We start from the raw sequence: 17,861 nt of genomic DNA, 5'->3' as shown, positions 1-17,861 counted from the left end.
ATGTCGTGTCATTATTTCATGATGCACTTATCAAGATGGACCCCGACGAGGTTCTAAACTGATATACAGTTTTGCTATCGTACTATCAATATGTATATACTATCACACTTAAATCCACATTATCATTGTCATAATTTATTTCGGAGCCTTATTCTGTTGACCTTATTGCACTACTTTTCGTCTATTGCTCAGCTAGACAACACATATGGCGGTCAATAATTCTGTTGATATATTGAAAAATTGTGAAATTTCACCTTCTACAACAGTACTATGACAGTTTGGGATATTTTAACTGATACCTGTCTTTATTGACATAGACACAGATAAGAAATTACATTTTTTAGGTCGATCATATCGTTTCGGGAAGAATTAAACCCAATACCATAGTCATTGGGTGCAACACTGGGAACGTCGTGCTCAATTGGTTGTTAGTGGATATCGCAGCAATCCAATGATGCTTCTGGATGAGTACATTATATGGTTCTGAAATATTACTGTTCGCTATATAACAATCCTGTTTCACAGTAAGCCCAAGATGATGCTCATCAGACAGATGGGGGACACTTCGAGTACTTGATAGATTATTAAATACTTACCTTTTTATCTAATTATATGCTACTATATGTTTGTTTATTAACATACAAAATTACTACAATGCATAAAATTCTTTTTTTTTTAGGTTGATTCTATGTCTTGGATCGTCTTGATCTGTGGAATGTATCTTGATCTTGCAAATTCAGCACAATGTGCTTATCCGGAACTAACAACGATTTGTGAGGAGGCATTTGAGACATTACAGTACTTGAATCTAGGATATAAAAATAGTAGTTGGTCTATTCGACCGTCAAGATGTTGGCCCATCTGTCTCTCTTGTTATCCCATTTTAGATGCTTGTCGAGCATCTATCTAGGAAGGTCCGTGGTAGAAAACAAGCATTTAAATGTTGCAGATGGAGCACCTCCGCACATGTTGTTGATATGCTGGACAAAAATATAACACAGACTTCACCATTGTCCAGGCACGATCTATCTATTGGCACACACTTTTTTCATACTGAAACTTTCTTCACATCTCCCATTGTGCTAGTTTTAGAAGGTAATTTCAGTGACACACCTAGTTCCATACCCGTATTTGGCTACACATCAGCTGCTGTACCGTTTTCTATTATGTCTGATACATTAGTTCATCCAAAAATTAAGTTTTAGGATGATCTTGACCATATGTACTACTTCCTAGGGACCTCGACTGACTTCTCACCTATTTTCCATATTGACAACAACAATGTTCCCATTAGTCCTTCTCAGACGTCTATACATAGTTCTTGTCCCAGATGCGGTCAAACTCCTATGTTGGACCCCACCGTTGATGGTGACGAGGACCAAACGTTTGAACAAATGCATGCATTACATCGGAGGTCCGAACGGCTTTAATTAGGATGAAATCTACCATACAGAAGGATCCATTGGAAATGTGGCTGCTCTATTATTCCGCGCGATAAAAACAAGAGGCACGTTGATTAGTGATATTCAGATTTTTAGAATTTTTCTTCTCAAACCTCCCGTTTTATTATCATTCAAGTTCATATGCTAATTATTATATCCATTTATCGTTGAATGTTGTATTATTTATCATTATTTAAATTAACATTAACATCAAAAAAAATTTTTAAAAAAAAGATGACCTGGGCAAATTTTAGTAGTATTTAATAACATGCTTAATCATCATTTATAAAACTAACACAATTCTAATATCGTATATTTGGCCAGCCTAGAGAATAGTTAAGAGCCGAATTAGGTATCCTAGTTCATTTAGGATTTTGAGTTTGTAAAGGCTATTAATTAGCCTTAAGTCCCAATGTTATTTCTTAGTGAGATTATGAATAATTTTATAGCACTTAGTTCTTGAGAGTTGCTCGCTTGGCTCAACGAGCCTTTTTTTGAATATCTAGAATCATCTAGTGTTCGTTCGGCTTATCAATAAAGTTGATTATGGTGCCTTCTAACAATTTCTTACTGATGGAGTATCCAAGGCTGTCCAAGTCGATCCGAGTACTTAGGTTGAGTCAGTGGTTGTTCCGGTGGGTCCGATGATGCAAGCTGGAGTCAAGCGCCTCAATGAGTCACTTCAAACCCTGGTTTGAGTTGTCCAAGAATCAGTTGGAGCATCAAATATGGAGTCAAGTCTCATTACTTTGCTCCAAGCCACGGTTGAAGATGATTTTTGATGGGCCGAATGTTAGTTGTTAGTTAGTTGTTATTTCGGCTTACTTAATAGATAAATAAAACGGTCTAGTCTTAAACTTGGATCCGTTTTTAGTTACTAGGGTTTTGGACCACATGTTAAGGTCTGCTTAGTTTTTAAGCCTAAGTTGTTAGGTCCAAGTTTAGTTAAGCCTGTGTTCGGGTACATTGTGTCAAGACATCAAAAACATCGTTTCTCTCTTGAATAATCAGAATACGATTTTTGTGAACATCGTTCTTGAGAGAATTCCTCTCTTTGGCTCTACGAGCTTTCATTGAACATCTACAGTCGTCTAGTGTTCAAATTTCGGCTTATCAATCAAGAATAACATCTTTGATTGTGGTGTGTTCTAACAAATTCCTAGGATTGCTAGTTCGTTTGATTGTGGGTCAATTAAGTTCGCAATCACGGGAATTAGAAGGGTCCGGAGTAGGAACATCTGCCAACTTCAAGCTTGTTATGATCACCATCGGTTCAGGGTTCGTCATTACGATTCTCGTCATCAACGAGATTCGTATTAGTTATTGTTTGTCATGTTAATTTTTCTAAATATCTTTGATTTGTGAGTGTTATCTTCATTACTAAATGTTGGTGCTGAATAGTTTCCTTGAGTCAAAATCTGGTGGTCTTGTTGCATTTTCTTCTTTAGAAGTATTGCTTAGACATTCTTCTTTTGTCAGGTAGATACTTATTATAGATTTTTGGTTGAATTGCACTTTGGACTCTTAAAAACATGGACACATTCCCATTTTAGTTTTGGATACTTTATCCGCCCGTCCCCCAAAGTAGGAAATTCATCCACTTTAGTCCTTGAATTTCTACTTTAAAAACTTTATCTCCCAAATTATGAAATTAATCTCATGTAATTGTCAAAACTCACACAAGAATAGGCAGTGATGCTCAAAGTTTAAAACTAAAATGGGATGAATTTCATACTTTAAGGGGTAAAGTATCCAACATTAAAGTTTAATGACTAAAATGGGAATGCTTTCATACTTTAGCGGGTAAAGTATTCAAAAATGAAGTTTAAGCACTAAAGTGTAAGTGCATCTATAGTTTAAGAGTCCAAAGTGAAATTTAGGCACAATTTTATTTTTTAACGCATAAGGTTTTAGATTTTCATGTAATTGAACAGACCCTGACATCTCTCGATGCAAATCCTCCAAAGAAAGGATGTCAAGACGCTTTTCCTCTAAAGCTATACTTTTCTTCTGATTTCTCTACGTAAAAACCAAGCCTCAAGGTTCGAATATGAGAGTTTCTTTATGGTCTTTCGTAAATGAAACTTAGATGTCGATATCATTCAATTAGGGATAAAACACTCAAAAGAATACTGAAATTTTACAAACAAAAACAAGAAATAGTAAAATTTTCCATGTTCTGCAACCATAAGAAATTGGGAGGAGGGTTAGATTAGCTGGTAAGGTGGAAGAGATCGTAAGTAAAAAGTCTAGGTTCAAGACTTCTCACCTACTAAAAAAAAAAGAAATTCATGTAAGACATTAGAAACATACGTGACCCACATTGTTGGTTCTAAGTTGATTGATAAACTAATTAATTTATTGACATTTTGTCAATGATTATTTGGTATCTTTCATTAATTGATGATTTATTAGTATTTCTGTTAATTGATATTTTCATCAATCAAATCAATTAATTAAGTCAGAAAATATTATTCTTATTGTGATTTATGGTAAGATTTCTTTGATGGAAGAAAATACTAAGAATTTGATATTAACAAAAGTCTCTAACCTAATTTATAAATAGTCTGTAATAGTCTATCTATTCTATGATCTCTTGCTGATTAGGCACATGTTTGAAGCTCTCTTAGTTAAAAGTAACATTTTCTAGTATTATTCTGTGTATGGGATTCAGTTGCAACTTTGCAACAATGGTTGGATGTAACCTTACTTTAATTTTCCGCTGTCTAGTGCATGTTATGCACATATTGGTGTTAACAATTCCAACTAGTTTAACTAGTATACACAAATTGGAATTTCAATAAAAAAAAAATGCAATTCAATAGATATCAACAAACGACATTTGAGAAGGAAATTTTTTTGGGCACGACTCTCAAGTAAGTCATGCTATGTAACATTGAATTGCCACTTTCAAGCGAGTCTTGTTATTGATTGTCTCCTCTATATTTGATTTCTTTTGAAAGGTCAAAATGGACAGCATCTGTTTTTTGATAAAAAGAATAATTTTATTGTAATATCTGCACTAATAGTAGCAAGTACATCAAATATGACACAAATACATAGATATGAAAATCGATTGATACAAGAGATCTAAAAGATAATAAGTCTGGTGATAATATTGAATCTGTAAAAGTAAATCTGATTTCTAGATTTGGTGTCTGGGATTTACCAAATATCTAATCAGTGAAAATGGACAGCTAAATTGTGAAATTGCGAAAGAGAGTTTGTAGGAACGATAAGACAAAAACTTTGGCAATTTGAATATACCATAGGCCACGAGAAAAAAGAGAGTCCCACTTAAAAAAAACATATCCTAGTCATCCTGCGATTCCATGTAGGCAAAGATAAGCACGAAAAAGCCCCTATTAAGTGATTAACGAGTTTCTTATATTAATGAGCAAACAGAAAGATTATGAACAACTGCTATCATAAAAGGAATTTCAGCATTCTTTTTTTTTTTTTTTGTTGTTGAAACATTAGTTTTATATATCACCGTGAACTTTACAGTATTTAGACAAAGGTCCAATTAAAAGGACAACTGTCCTACAAAAATCATTGGTGCCTAGCACCTAAGATTGGGATTCACCCATTCTTCATCTAGAATGATGTTTAGAGCATGTAAGCTCAATTTAATACTGCCTACTTTCCCTGAATTAACAAAAGATTTTATGAAACAAATTACTTATGAACTGCATGTCTTCTATTAGAGTAGCCATCACTTGATTGCTGTGCCTTGTATCCGTTATGCTCTCCACCAGCTCCCTGCTATCTACTTCCACTTTGATATTCCTCCAGCCTTGGTTGACCACTTGGACCGCATTCAGCATTCATTCATCAAGATTTACAAAAGTGAATCAACAAAGATATGATGGGAATATAGGAATTGGAAAATCCATTCTCTTTCATATATTGTTGCGTTAAAAGAGAGCAGATTGGATGTTGGACATGACAAATTGATTGGATGTTCGACATGACAAATTGACGATTGGTTTTTTCTCTTGGATGAGACCCTGAGTATGGCTTGCTTCTTGGAAGCAGAGGACAGAGAAATACAGTGCTTGAAAACTTGAAAATCAGTAATGAAAATTGCATTTGCTGTATGTAAAAATAGAGATTGGAGGTGGAACTAAAAAATAAAACGTCCTATTATGCAGATCAAATCACTTGGTGAACCTCTAATTTTGGTTTGCTACCTTCATAGATAATTTAGATTTAGATATTAATGATAGGGATGATAATAGGGACGGGTGCCCATATACTTAGATGGTCAAGAGCGAGGGAAAATGCAGAGTGGGAGGTGGGGATGCAGGGACCATCCTATCCCCATCCCCGCCCATGATTTGATATGTATATATATATATATATATTAAATATAAAATAGATAATCTAATATAATTATAAATATGTGATATGAAATGATTAGTATCATATTTTCTTGTAATAAACTAATATAGTCTTTCTTGTTAATTAATTGTGGTAAAATGATAATTTTGTTATATTGTTTTACTTCTTTTTCTTTTTCCATATGGCATGTTGGTTACAAAAAATGATAATCAATTTAGATTGTGTAAAATCAAATATAGAGAAATGAATTCACAAGATCAAAATAATTTTTAAACTTTATTTAACAATGAATTTTTGGTTTAATATTTGAAAGAGCGATTGATAAATTCATTACTAGTGTTGTGCGTACATAAAAATAAAGTCAAGTAAAAAATAAAAATAGTGGCCTAGAGGGAGGGGTCACCCACCGGGGAGTGGGGTGGGGTTAGTGGGGGATGGGACAAGGGTTAGGGGTTGGAAACTATTGGAAGAACATGTGATGTGAAATGATCAGTATCATATTTTCTTGTAATAAACTAATATAGTCTTTCTTGTTAATTAATTGTGGTAAAATGATAATTTTGTTATGTTATTTTACTTCTTTTTCTTTTTCTATATGGCATGTTGGTTATAAAAAAAAATCGATCTAGATTGTGTAAAATCAAATATAGAGAAATGAATTCACAAGATCAAAATAATTTTAAACTTATTTAACCATGAAATTTTGGTTTAAAATTTGAAAGAATGGTTGATAAATTCATTATTAATATTGTGCGTACATAAAAATAAAATCAAATAAAAAATTAAAAATGGTGGCCCAGAGGACTGGGGCACCCATGGGAGCAGCAGAGTGGAGTGGGGTGGACTTAACAGGGTATGGGATAGAGGATAGGGGAAACTTTTTAAAGACGAGAGAAGGTTTCCTCTCCAAACCTGCATTGTTGCCATCCTTCTTAACAACGGTTAATGGCTGCTACACACTTTCTATCTACTGAATAACTATATATATATAAATGTTAAAACAGAAAAGGGGTCAAACTCTAGTTAATAATTTTAATAAAGAAGTTATATAGATAGATAAAAGGTATCCAAAGTTTGAGACGTATAGATTATGGAGCAAAATGCAATTAGAAGTTAGAACACATATACTCTATTCTCATTATGAGAAAAACATCGTGGAATGGGATGAGCCGAGTGTAGCTAATTGACTAGGCTATATGCGAGCATAAAACCAAATTGCAAATTGAGCCACTCCATCAATAATACGAGAAACTGCAGTCCTAATGACTTGAAGAGAAACTAAAAAGTTCATACGTGTTCAAGAAGTGATATGGTGTAAAATATAGTGCATTTATATGCATAAGTTGCTAATTAACTATGTTGTCTGAGCTTTATTATGAATGAAAACTGCTTGATTTTGTTCTTATATTATTTTAATAGGTGAAAAGTTCAATTAGAGAGAAAATGAACTAAAAGCATGACGCGAAGAAGCAATGGAAAAGGAAAAAGTTAAGAGAAAGGGATTTGGTAGAATTGACATATTTTCATATTTTGGCGATAACTTGAGCTATCAAAATCAAATTAAGATGATTCTTGATTCAGTTTGAACCTAAGATAATGCTCTACAATTCTTATGAAACATTAAAGTTTGTTTCTCGCGTTTTCAAAGTCAAAAGTCCAAATTATTGAAATATAGTTGCATTGCAATATTCTTACGACTAATTCTCAGTATTTTAGGTGTATATCAGTGTCCATACCTCCATATGATATGATTCTTGTGGCATTGGAAAGCTAATTCAAATGTCTACAACTTTCATGTTTCGAGCAAGAGTTGATTAGGCCTCCTTCATTGTGTAATTTGGCTTCAAAAATGATTCATGCGCGGATCCATGACCGGCACCTATCATCAAATTGGACTTCACATCAGACATCTTTAGATTCTTTTGTGTTTTGAGTTTGGACATTGGCCGGACATTATTGGAAAATTGTGCAAAAACGTGATTTTTCAACTCCAATAAAGTCTATTCCTACTTTATTTGGGATATATCTTCAAGAAATTATAAATAGCGGTTCTCTAGATTGTTTTTAGAGGAGAAAACACATGGTTAAACTTTCGTTCATTCTTCCTACATATTTTCTTAAGAGATCAAGAAGAAGAGGTGGAAGAACCAAGAAGCAACCAACATGGGGATTGAAGCGGGACAACTGAGAAGTTTTCTTTACTTTATTCTCCAATATTATTGTTGTTGTTTCTTGAATTCTTGCTTTTAATTATGAATATATTGAACTAAATTGTTTTCAGGGTTAGGGTTTTGTGAAGGAGATTTGATTATTTATCTTAGTTAAATTCTTAACTTTTGCCTTGATTTAATTACATGTTTTTGGCCACTATAGACGTGCTCTTAGGGTTTGAATTGAACTGAGAAGGAATATATAATCCTGCATTAGACAAATAAACATATTTAGTCTAATCATGAGACTAAATTAGGGTTTGTATGACATAATTATATCACCTAAGATTTTAAGGGGTTTAATTAAATACTTATGATCTTAAAAGAGACGTGAGATTTAATTAAACACAACTTAGATATATCGAGAGATAATCTAAGATACTTACGTGTGATCCGTTCTTGGCATGTTAGGAAATTAACTAGGTAATCAATTCAAATTCTAGATCAAAATCTGAAATCCTAGTTTTTGCCAATTGTTTTCTTACCTTTATTTATTAGATTTGATTATCTATTTTCTTCTTTAATTAGTTAAAAATAAATCCTTTGAATTTTATTATTTTTCTATAATAATTAAAGTAATGGAAATTAATTCGTTCTTATGGGTTCGACCCCTAAACTACTTTAGATAATTTTATTACTACGATCGATCCTGCGCACTTGCAGGAATTCGTTAATCAAGAAGGGATGTGAATTAGTTTGAATTACCTGTAAACGTGGGAAAATGAACAGCGTAAAATAATTTGCCTTCACCATCTGTGACAACTAAGCTGAGAAATAACATGGAAAAAGAAAACTTAAAACACATAGCCTGCAAGAATTGCCTCCATCATTTGTAGCAAATTCGTGCTGCGAAAAAGTGCATTTATGAAATAAACATGCTAGCTAGTCCCTTTTGAAACAGTGTTATATTAAATTCTTTAACCGCGTGTTCAAAATCTACTTGCATGCCGGTTTAATAGTCAAACAACTTGCATGTTGATTCTTTAAACAATCATATGGCCTTCTGCTATTTGTCCATTGCCACCATATTGGTGAGATCTTCTGATGATCAACATGAACCCTCCCATTAGCCACTCAAAAGCATAAAAATTAGTTGGAGTTGTTCTTTGTGTCTAGTAATCATGTTACTTTAAACCCCCAGTATCCCACTTGTGTTTTAGCAATATTTAGCAATATATTTGGAATCTAAGCTTTCTACATAACAAAACCAAGGTAAGCCTCCACGTGTCATCATCTCTAGGGAATATCCACGTGGCTACATGGAAACCTCTGTCCATTCAGTAAATGATCTCTAGATGTCAACAGGAGAGCTCGTTAAGGTTTTCTAGTTGATTGGAGTTTGATTTGACAAGATTCTTGCTTCAAATATAAGATGGGGAGTGGAGGAAGCTGAGCTGACCGTCCACTGATTTGTTTATAACCAAAAAGGGCACTGTTTTGGAACATGAAAACTTTACAGCAAAAGCAGAATACAAAAGCAAACTAAGGTGGGCAGCTAATTGGTTCATCAGGAGACGAGTGGGGATGCACATGAAAAAGCAATTGCTTGCTGAGTAGACTATGGACATGCCCTACATGAAGCCATTTGCTCAGCTGTGGACTGGATGGTCACACATGATACCACAGATCTATGCACATTTTAAGTCTCCAGGCTTTGAGGATTGAGCAATGAACAATAATTTAGTCTTCTGCTGGATCATATGTGAAGCCCGTATGGTATAGGTTTTTTAAGGTCCGTCATCGAGATTTGGTTAATCACTATATCACTATATGAAAATATAGAATTTCGAGTTCGAATTGAAGAGAATTAGCCAATCATAGATACATAATATGCTAATCATGTACTTAAACAATTAATATAATTACAATATTACATCACATCCCGCTATAAGAAGTCTCAAATGCCGAACCCAAAACGTTACTTATGGTTCAATTGTAATCTTATCCCTTGAGGGCAGTGATGAGAAAGTTTCAAATGTAGTACTGCTAAATAATTTATAGAAGTTTGTGCTATACATATCAGTGTAACCCTATAAGTTTGTGCTATGATTATTGAATCTTTACTCTTATCCGTTTTGGTTTATTTGTTGAACCGTGATAGAATTCTAAATGCTATTTTTTTTTTCTATAGTATAAGTGGTAGGTTTCGAATATAAAATCTCTCAGTTATATTCTTTCTCTCCGAAATTTAAAGGTTCTTGATATCACATATCGTTAAAATTTAGTTAAATATATATACCTTTTTTGAAATGTACATATGATATTTCAGACGCGTAAACCAGTATGAAGAAGTTGATCAAATATGCGTGCAACCATTTAATATTTAAAAGTCTTAACAATTAAGTCAGTTTAACCTTAATGAGTTGATAAACTATATATACACACACGAAAAGTTTATACTTAGCAGTCATATGGCTTAACGATAGAAATAAATTAAAAGATAATCCAACTCTTTCATTTTAAAGATTTTATAGTTATGTTTATCGATTAAAGATATCATGATTTTCAATTGCTTTTAATAGGTGGACTCGTGTATTTGTATGCTTTTGCAACACTAACCCTCGCCTCAAATGCCCAATCACATAGTTGCATAACATCGTACAGGAGTAGAATACTCAATAAGAGTGCTTTGTGATATGTCTTTTCAAGTCTAAAGACACGATCAAATCACCTTTAGTATCCAATGGATGCACCAAGTGGCAAGAGCTAATTTGCCATAACATATGTATTCAGATGTCCGCAAGTAAATAGTATACTGAGTACTGACTAGAGCATATAAAATAAGAGGTTCTAAAGCATAAAACTAGCTTTGCTAATAAAAAATAAAGTTGCCTGCCAGTGACATTTCCTTGCCTTTTTGATTCTATTATTATGGAGAGAGAAACAAGAATCCAGAGAGGATGTTTATAAAGTTGGAAGCCATCTAGAGGAAGATTTGAGAGTTGTTTTAGTCGCAGCTGAGGACGAGAGGGAGAGAGCGCGGCAACCTCGAAGCTAGTTCAAACTAGTGGGAGGTTGTTTGCAGAAACTGCAACCAAAAACAGCAGACAAGAACAAAAATTTCACAAGGAAAACGGTAGAAAGAGGGGTTGAAAATCAGTTGATACATAAAAAAATATGGCTCGTGGAAAGATTCAGATGAAGAAAATCGAGAACCCTGTTCACAGGCAAGTCACCTTCTGCAAGCGTCGTGCAGGGCTTCTTAAGAAGGCTAAGGAGCTCTCTGTGCTGTGCGATGCTGAAATTGGCGTCGTCATTTTCTCCGCTCATGGAAAGCTTTATGAACTAGCCACCAAAGGGTCTCTCTCTCTTCCCCTTATCTCTCTCGTGCAAATTTTCTATCCTCTGAATCGATCCTAGATTAGGTTGATTGCACAAAATATAGCTTAGACGTATTGCCTTGATTCTTAAATAGTAGACATTTTCTTGACTTTGGAGTTTTATTCTGTACCAATTTCTATTCCACTCTTTATTTTCTCATCATTTTTCACTTTTATATGAAATACTATCATGAATAGACAATATAGCATATTCACACGTATCAATAAATCAGAAAATATAGACATTGAATTGACACCAAAAGTAGGATACAAGACTAGAGGCTGTTGATTTGTGCAAACAACTTAGGCTAGAAATGCAGATGCTTGCATGCATGCATGTGTATATTGACCTGTTTTTGGGTAGAATATTCCTTAATAGTTAATTGTTTTCTTTTTCTTTTTTTCCCTCCTTTCTTCTTTGTTTTGTTGCTAAAGGACCATGCAAGGCTTGATTGACAAGTACGGCAAGACTTGCCGGGGAAGAGCTCCGGCTGAGCAAGCCAAAGAAAAGGAACCTCTGGTATGTATATTCCTTCCACGTGTTGGCTGAGTTATTTTTTCTCTTTGCGTGCATATATCCCCTCTGCCTATTCCATAACGTTTTGGTGGTCGCAAGAATATGCAACTTTCTGTGAGTTGTAACTGAATGCTCATCATCTCGATTCTGTCTAAAATTATTTTATTTTGGTTTGAATTTGTGTGTTAAGAATCTGATGCTGCTTCTAGCTTTCGTTTTCATGGTAACAGTAAATTTTATTTACATCAATACAGCCAAGACAGGTAGCAGAATTGTCACCCTCTTTAGGCAACTTTTTAGAGACAGAACTTTATGGTCTGCTTTATGTCTCCCTTAATTACGTGAAAAAATGTAAACCAGATAAACGTGCATATGAATATTCTTAGCTTATGTGCTGTTTATCAATGCTAACATCCAATGTTGATCCAATTAATCATCCTGCTTCCTGTCTTTTTGACTGGAAAACCAGTTATTCGAATTATTTAATGCATAGAGAGATAAAGATCATAATTAGGAAGCTTCATATAACTGTGGAAGAAATTATTGACAACTTGGCTTGCTAGTCGGTGAGAGCTACGTGTATGAAAACATATTTAAATTAAAAAAAAAAATTAATCACGATTCTCAAAATAAAAGAGCTTAAGATAGTAAAAAAAAAAAAAAAATGCCACCACATTACTCCTATATGCTTTCTTCTTGCTCCTATATATTCAAATTAAATAGGAGTCAATATCTTGCTGAGGTTGTGGTGGTATATATTTTTTTATCTAACCAACCAAGTAAGAGTGAGAAGAATATAGTGACAACTACATATATATATCCTGGTTTCTTCCCTCAACGTACTACAAATGATGGTACCTAAAAAAATAAAGATGTTGGAATATACTGTTGAATTACTTACTGTAGGGCATTAGGGCTATGAGGTATGTGGAGAATGACAATTTCACTAGGCAAATTCATTGCCCTAGTTGTCAATATTACTTTCATTTTTGGTAATTCACTAGCCAAATTAACTGCCTAACTTCTTGATATATATTAGTTTCGTTTTCTTGTCAATAATTAGTTTCATTTTTGATGTTGAAATTATAATTAAGAAACTCGCAAGAATTCAATTTTATGTTCTATAAATAAGTAACAGATTATTGGCTGTTCATCACTTCTGTTTATCTGAGCCAAAGCATATCCTAGATAGGGCATTTATAACATATTTTTGTAAAAATATGCTTCCCTTTGGAAGATATATATATTGAAGTTGGAAAAAGTTGAAGTATCTCTTAGATTTTTGGAATAAGCATAAATATATGCTGTAGGACCCAAAAGACGAGATAAGCAAGCTAAAGCAAGAGATTGAAGTCCTCCAGAAAAGTCTAAGGTAAAGTAAATTCTTCTCTCTTCATATATAGTTGAATTTACAATTTATAAGTAGCTGTCTTTTGGTCAATAAACCTATGTAATGGTTTCTTTTTATTTTATGCTCAACTTAAGCTCTACTGATGCCGTATTTATAACATGAATAACCAACCAGAAACTTATTATTAGCTGCTGGTTAAAACATCTGACAGTTAGACTTAATTTACTATTTAAATGCACATACATATTCACGTATATTTATTTCCTCTTATTATGTTTATACGCTTTCCATATTTAACTTTATCTTTTTAAAAAAATGTAACATATATGACCCCTTTGAGCTAGTTAGTACCTAGTATGCACCCATTAGTTGAACACAAAAGTTTGCTTTAAAGGGAAAAGAAACCCCTCTAAATTCACTTGTTCACACGCAAAAGTCAGCTTGACATTGTTAGATCATGGTAGACTGCTAAACAATCAATGGAAATCCTCCGGAAAGCCAAGCTGAAACCCTTCAAAGGTTCAAGAACCAAATTAAATTCATTTTAAAGACAACGTATAGAAATCAAATTTCATGCAATGCTTAGGGGCTAGTTTTGAAACTTCACCTGAAATGGATACGATGGATGATCCGGTGTTCTTCGTAGACACAGGTAAAAAGGAAAATGTTATTTGCACTCTGTTTTTTTTTTTTTTTATTTGCACTCATACTGTTTGTTTTATCAAATTGTCTAATATATGAAAATTATATGATTAAAATGATAGTGAGAGTGTGATTAATAAAAATGGGAGTACAAATAACATTAAGACACAGGTAGAGAAACAGACTCAATTAACTGTGTACTAATCCTTTCCTTTCTAATACGAGTCTACTAAAATGTATTATTCTTCTGTAGAAAGGTTCTATCTAGGTGTCTCATCAATTTTTCTTATGCAGACTTCATGATTTTGACTTGTATGCTTGATAGGATAATGGACATATATTAATCTAGGTTAAGATAAGTGAACAATGTGCTTTTAAATATGCACAGGCATGCATAACTTATCTACATTGGGTTCGATGAACAATTGTGGAACCATTTCTCTAGGTACATGTCTGGAGGAGGAGCTGGGACAATGACCTTAGATGAACTGGATGTACTCGAGAAACACCTCGAAACTTGGATATATCATATACGTTCGGCAAAGGTAAATGTCATACATTTCCATAGGCAAATAGAATTTGAACAGCATGCATCATGAATAGCAGAAGTGAACTTAATAATTGATTACTTTTTTTTTTTATGTCATGTTCAGATGGATATCATGTTTCAAGAGATCCAGTTGCTGAAGAATAAGGTACCTAGAATTTATCTCTCATTCCAAATTTTGATCGATAATTAATTGTGATTCTTATGAAGAATTTGTGTATTATGAAATCTTTACATAACCATTTCTTGGTTACAAAAGAAAATAAAACCGTTTGATTTACTATAAGAAGTAATATTAAACAACTAACACCAAAAATGCCTAAAACATATTTTGATTGCTTTAAATGTGGGGTTACAAAAAACGATTTTCTCTTTTATCTTTTCAAATTCAAAATATGTTCTCGTGTTGTCTGAAATTGAATGCCAGGAAAAACATTAATATAACCAACTTTATTAATTTACTTTTTCTAGGGTTAATTACACTTTGCCTTTCTGAGTTTTGGGAGTAGCCACACTTTATCACCTTCAACCTTGAAAATATACACTTTACCTAGATGAAAACTGGTCAAACGTTAGGAAAAAAAGCCTTCCAAAAACTGATTATAATTAATGACATTTTTTACCTTCTATTATTGCACAAACTGCAAACTTAGGTAGCATACGTTTGTTACCTTACAACAGAAATTAATTACCTAGAACTCTAATGTGCTTTTAATGGTATTCAAATTTGAACATAGAAAAGAAATACTCTTTTTATAGTCAAATTTGGCGGGATTAAAGTATGACTACCCCAAATGTTCAGGGGGCTAAAGTGTGATTAACCCTTTATTTATTTGTGGTTTTTGCTTCTCTTGCTTTAATTGAGGGGGATCAGTGGTTTGGACATCATTCAATTGAACCAAGTAGTAAACATTTAAAGAAAAGATTTGCAAAATAATATGTTTCCTAGAATTTGTCTTGTGAACTTGTATGATTTGCAGAAATTTTTGGGGCCAAGTACCAAATTCTAGTAAGTGATCTATTTGTAGCACTTCTTCAAAACATCAAGCATCCATTTACATACATATATACATATACATATACATGCATATATATATATATATAGGATTAATTTTTCCTACACTATTAGTGTATACATTGACAAGGTTGGATAAATGTCACATCATCTGAATTTGAATTAAAATATCAAATTTTGTATATAAAAGAATGTTAGTATATAAAAGATTATCCACATATATATATATATATACACAAGGAATCTCAACATTGTCCGCAAAGTTTAATATTCTGCCTTTCGGCCTTCAATCCACTGTGTATGCACGCACCACTTTACGCCTACAGAACCACTAGATTCAGCTCTAGATTATGGGTAATCATCCGAATTCCTTCCTTTTATCTTTATCTTTCCTTCTCATTCTTCTTTATTTGATTTTCTTTGCCTTTATACTCCTTCTAAACCCTGAGAGAGAGTTTGTCATGGGCCACAACAGTAATTGCAAGGGTAAGTGAAATGGTAAAATTGTGCTGGTTTCCAACTTTCGGTATGATTTAGAGCCCGAGAGGTTAAAATTATGAATGCATGATATGTGGTTTTGGGGCTTAAGCTTAATTACAGGTTTTATGTGTATTTTTTTTTTAGTATAGATGGAAGTTTTCGAATTCGAAATCTCTCATTTACACTGCCATCTACACTAAAAAAAAATGCTAATAGCACATAAAATCCCATAATTAAGCTTAAGCCTTGCAATTACTGGAAACTGAATGAAAAACGTTAAAGAAGAAACGAGATTGGAAGGAATAACAGTAGACAAAAATTACTGAACTAAATTCCATCTTTGCCCAATTAGACCTGAAGTAGCTAGGATGAAAGGTTGATCTTTAAGACGAGGGAGAGAAACATAAAGAAAACTTTGAGGGCTAACTCTATATCTTTTTCGTCTATATTATGGTCCTCGGTTTCATTCTTTTTTTTTTTTTTTCTTCCCATATTCCACAAGCATCCTAAGTTTTTGTTTTTGGGTCTCATTTCCCACTAGTATCCATTTTTCTTTGTATATGTACTTATCATGAGTTTTAGTCATACAATCTGAATTATTGTACTAATTAGTTATTGACATGAAAATGATGGGATTCAAGAGATTTTAGTCCTTGCTTGTAAAAATATCGTAAAAGTGGAACCAAGACAGAGACGAATTTTTTCTGAATAGTTAGTTCCTTGAAGGATTAGCATACCACGATCAAAACTCAGGTAGAAGTAATGGAAGTGAAGGGTCATACTACTTCAGGAGGACAATATCAATTCACAAACAACTAATAGTAATACCAACTTTTATTGGACTTGGTCAATATATATCACATACATTACATTTTTTTATGGTTTAAGGCTTTTCCTCGTCTAATTATTTTAGCTAATTATACATTTTAATTTTAGATAATCAGTTTTTGCGACGTTCTCATTTGTTTTTACGTGTTCAAATTATGAACTTTTTAATATCCAAAAAATTAAATCCATAATCAACCAAAAAAATAGCTTTTGTTGATTCTGATTGTTCTCTATAGTCACTTTCTACAATCAGATTTTACAAAATCTAAAGCAATCGAGAACGAGGCCTTATTATTTTCCTAAGAAACTGAAAAAGGTTCTGCTTTCTCAATTGCAGGAGGGAATACTGAAGGCAGCTAACAAGTACTTACAAGAAAAGGTAATGAAATGGATACCTAGACAAATATGCAGCAGTGGTGCTCTTTAACTATATCTGCCTGATAAAATTTTCTTTCGTGATTTTGCAGATGGATGAACAGCATAGTGTTGTTACTGACATGGTGCCGCTGATGACTACTGCTACTAACATTCAATATCCACTAACTATACACAGTGAGATATATCAGTTCTAATTTTGAGTGCTTTTTGTGTAATGAGTATTGAACTGCAGACTAGTGTTTCGTCTCTTGAGACTTGGTGATTTCAGAGAATAAGTTTGGGTCTTTTATTGAACCTTCTTGTTGCATGTATAAATCCAACTTTATATACTTCTTTTACATCAAACTTTAAAGAGTTGATGTTGGTTTGTGGTAGTACAATAAAAATGAGCATGTGTGGTGTGCCCTTTTTAGTGTTTTGATAGTTCAGGTTCTAATTTTCAGTACCACTTGATTAGATGATAATTTTTTTTTCTTTTACAGAAATCCTATACTACATGATTCATTCTCTATATAAGACAACGAACGCTATAATAAAGAGTTCAAATTGCAACATCAAAATGCAAAAATTAAAAAAGAACTCATAATTTCTGGTTATTTTTATAAGACAATCATTTGACAAAAAGAAAATAATATATAAAACAATAGTACTATGAGCAAGGAACAAGACAATTCCATTCAACAAGGAAAACTGCTATATAGAAGGCATAATATCATGAGCAGTATATATATATATCACCACCAAATGTATCATCAAAACATCACTTCCTATATGGAGTGCCATCTCA

At 33.2% G+C, this 17,861-nt stretch overlaps 1 protein-coding gene across 1 annotated transcript; it reads left to right on the top strand.

Moving 5' to 3' along the window:
* Positions 1-11,113: 11,113 nt before the first annotated feature.
* Positions 11,114-17,314, top strand: LOC113748764 (agamous-like MADS-box protein AGL12). The gene is made up of 7 exons (XM_027292311.1): positions 11,114-11,295; positions 11,752-11,836; positions 13,144-13,205; positions 14,272-14,371; positions 14,480-14,521; positions 17,034-17,075; positions 17,164-17,314. Exons 1-7 carry the CDS (start codon positions 11,114-11,116, stop codon positions 17,266-17,268), a joined length of 618 nt encoding a protein of 205 aa, XP_027148112.1. The 3' UTR covers positions 17,269-17,314.
* Positions 17,315-17,861: the final 547 nt, after the last annotated feature.

This window comes from Coffea eugenioides, chromosome 10 (genome assembly GCF_003713205.1).
Source record: "Coffea eugenioides isolate CCC68of chromosome 10, Ceug_1.0, whole genome shotgun sequence".
Classification (NCBI taxonomy): domain Eukaryota; kingdom Viridiplantae; phylum Streptophyta; class Magnoliopsida; order Gentianales; family Rubiaceae; genus Coffea; species Coffea eugenioides.
This window is presented reverse-complemented; position numbering and strand designations above follow the sequence as displayed.

Excerpts from the sequence above, each read along its gene's own strand:
- LOC113748764 (XM_027292311.1), top strand. The coding sequence starts at position 11,114 with ATGGCTCGTGGAAAGATTCAGATGAAGAAAATCGAGAACCCTGTTCAC. Across the intron at positions 11,837-13,143 it reads CCAAAGAAAAGGAACCTCTG|GACCCAAAAGACGAGATAAG; the intron begins GTATGTATATTC and ends TATATGCTGTAG. Across the intron at positions 14,522-17,033 it reads TCCAGTTGCTGAAGAATAAG|GAGGGAATACTGAAGGCAGC; the intron begins GTACCTAGAATT and ends TCTCAATTGCAG.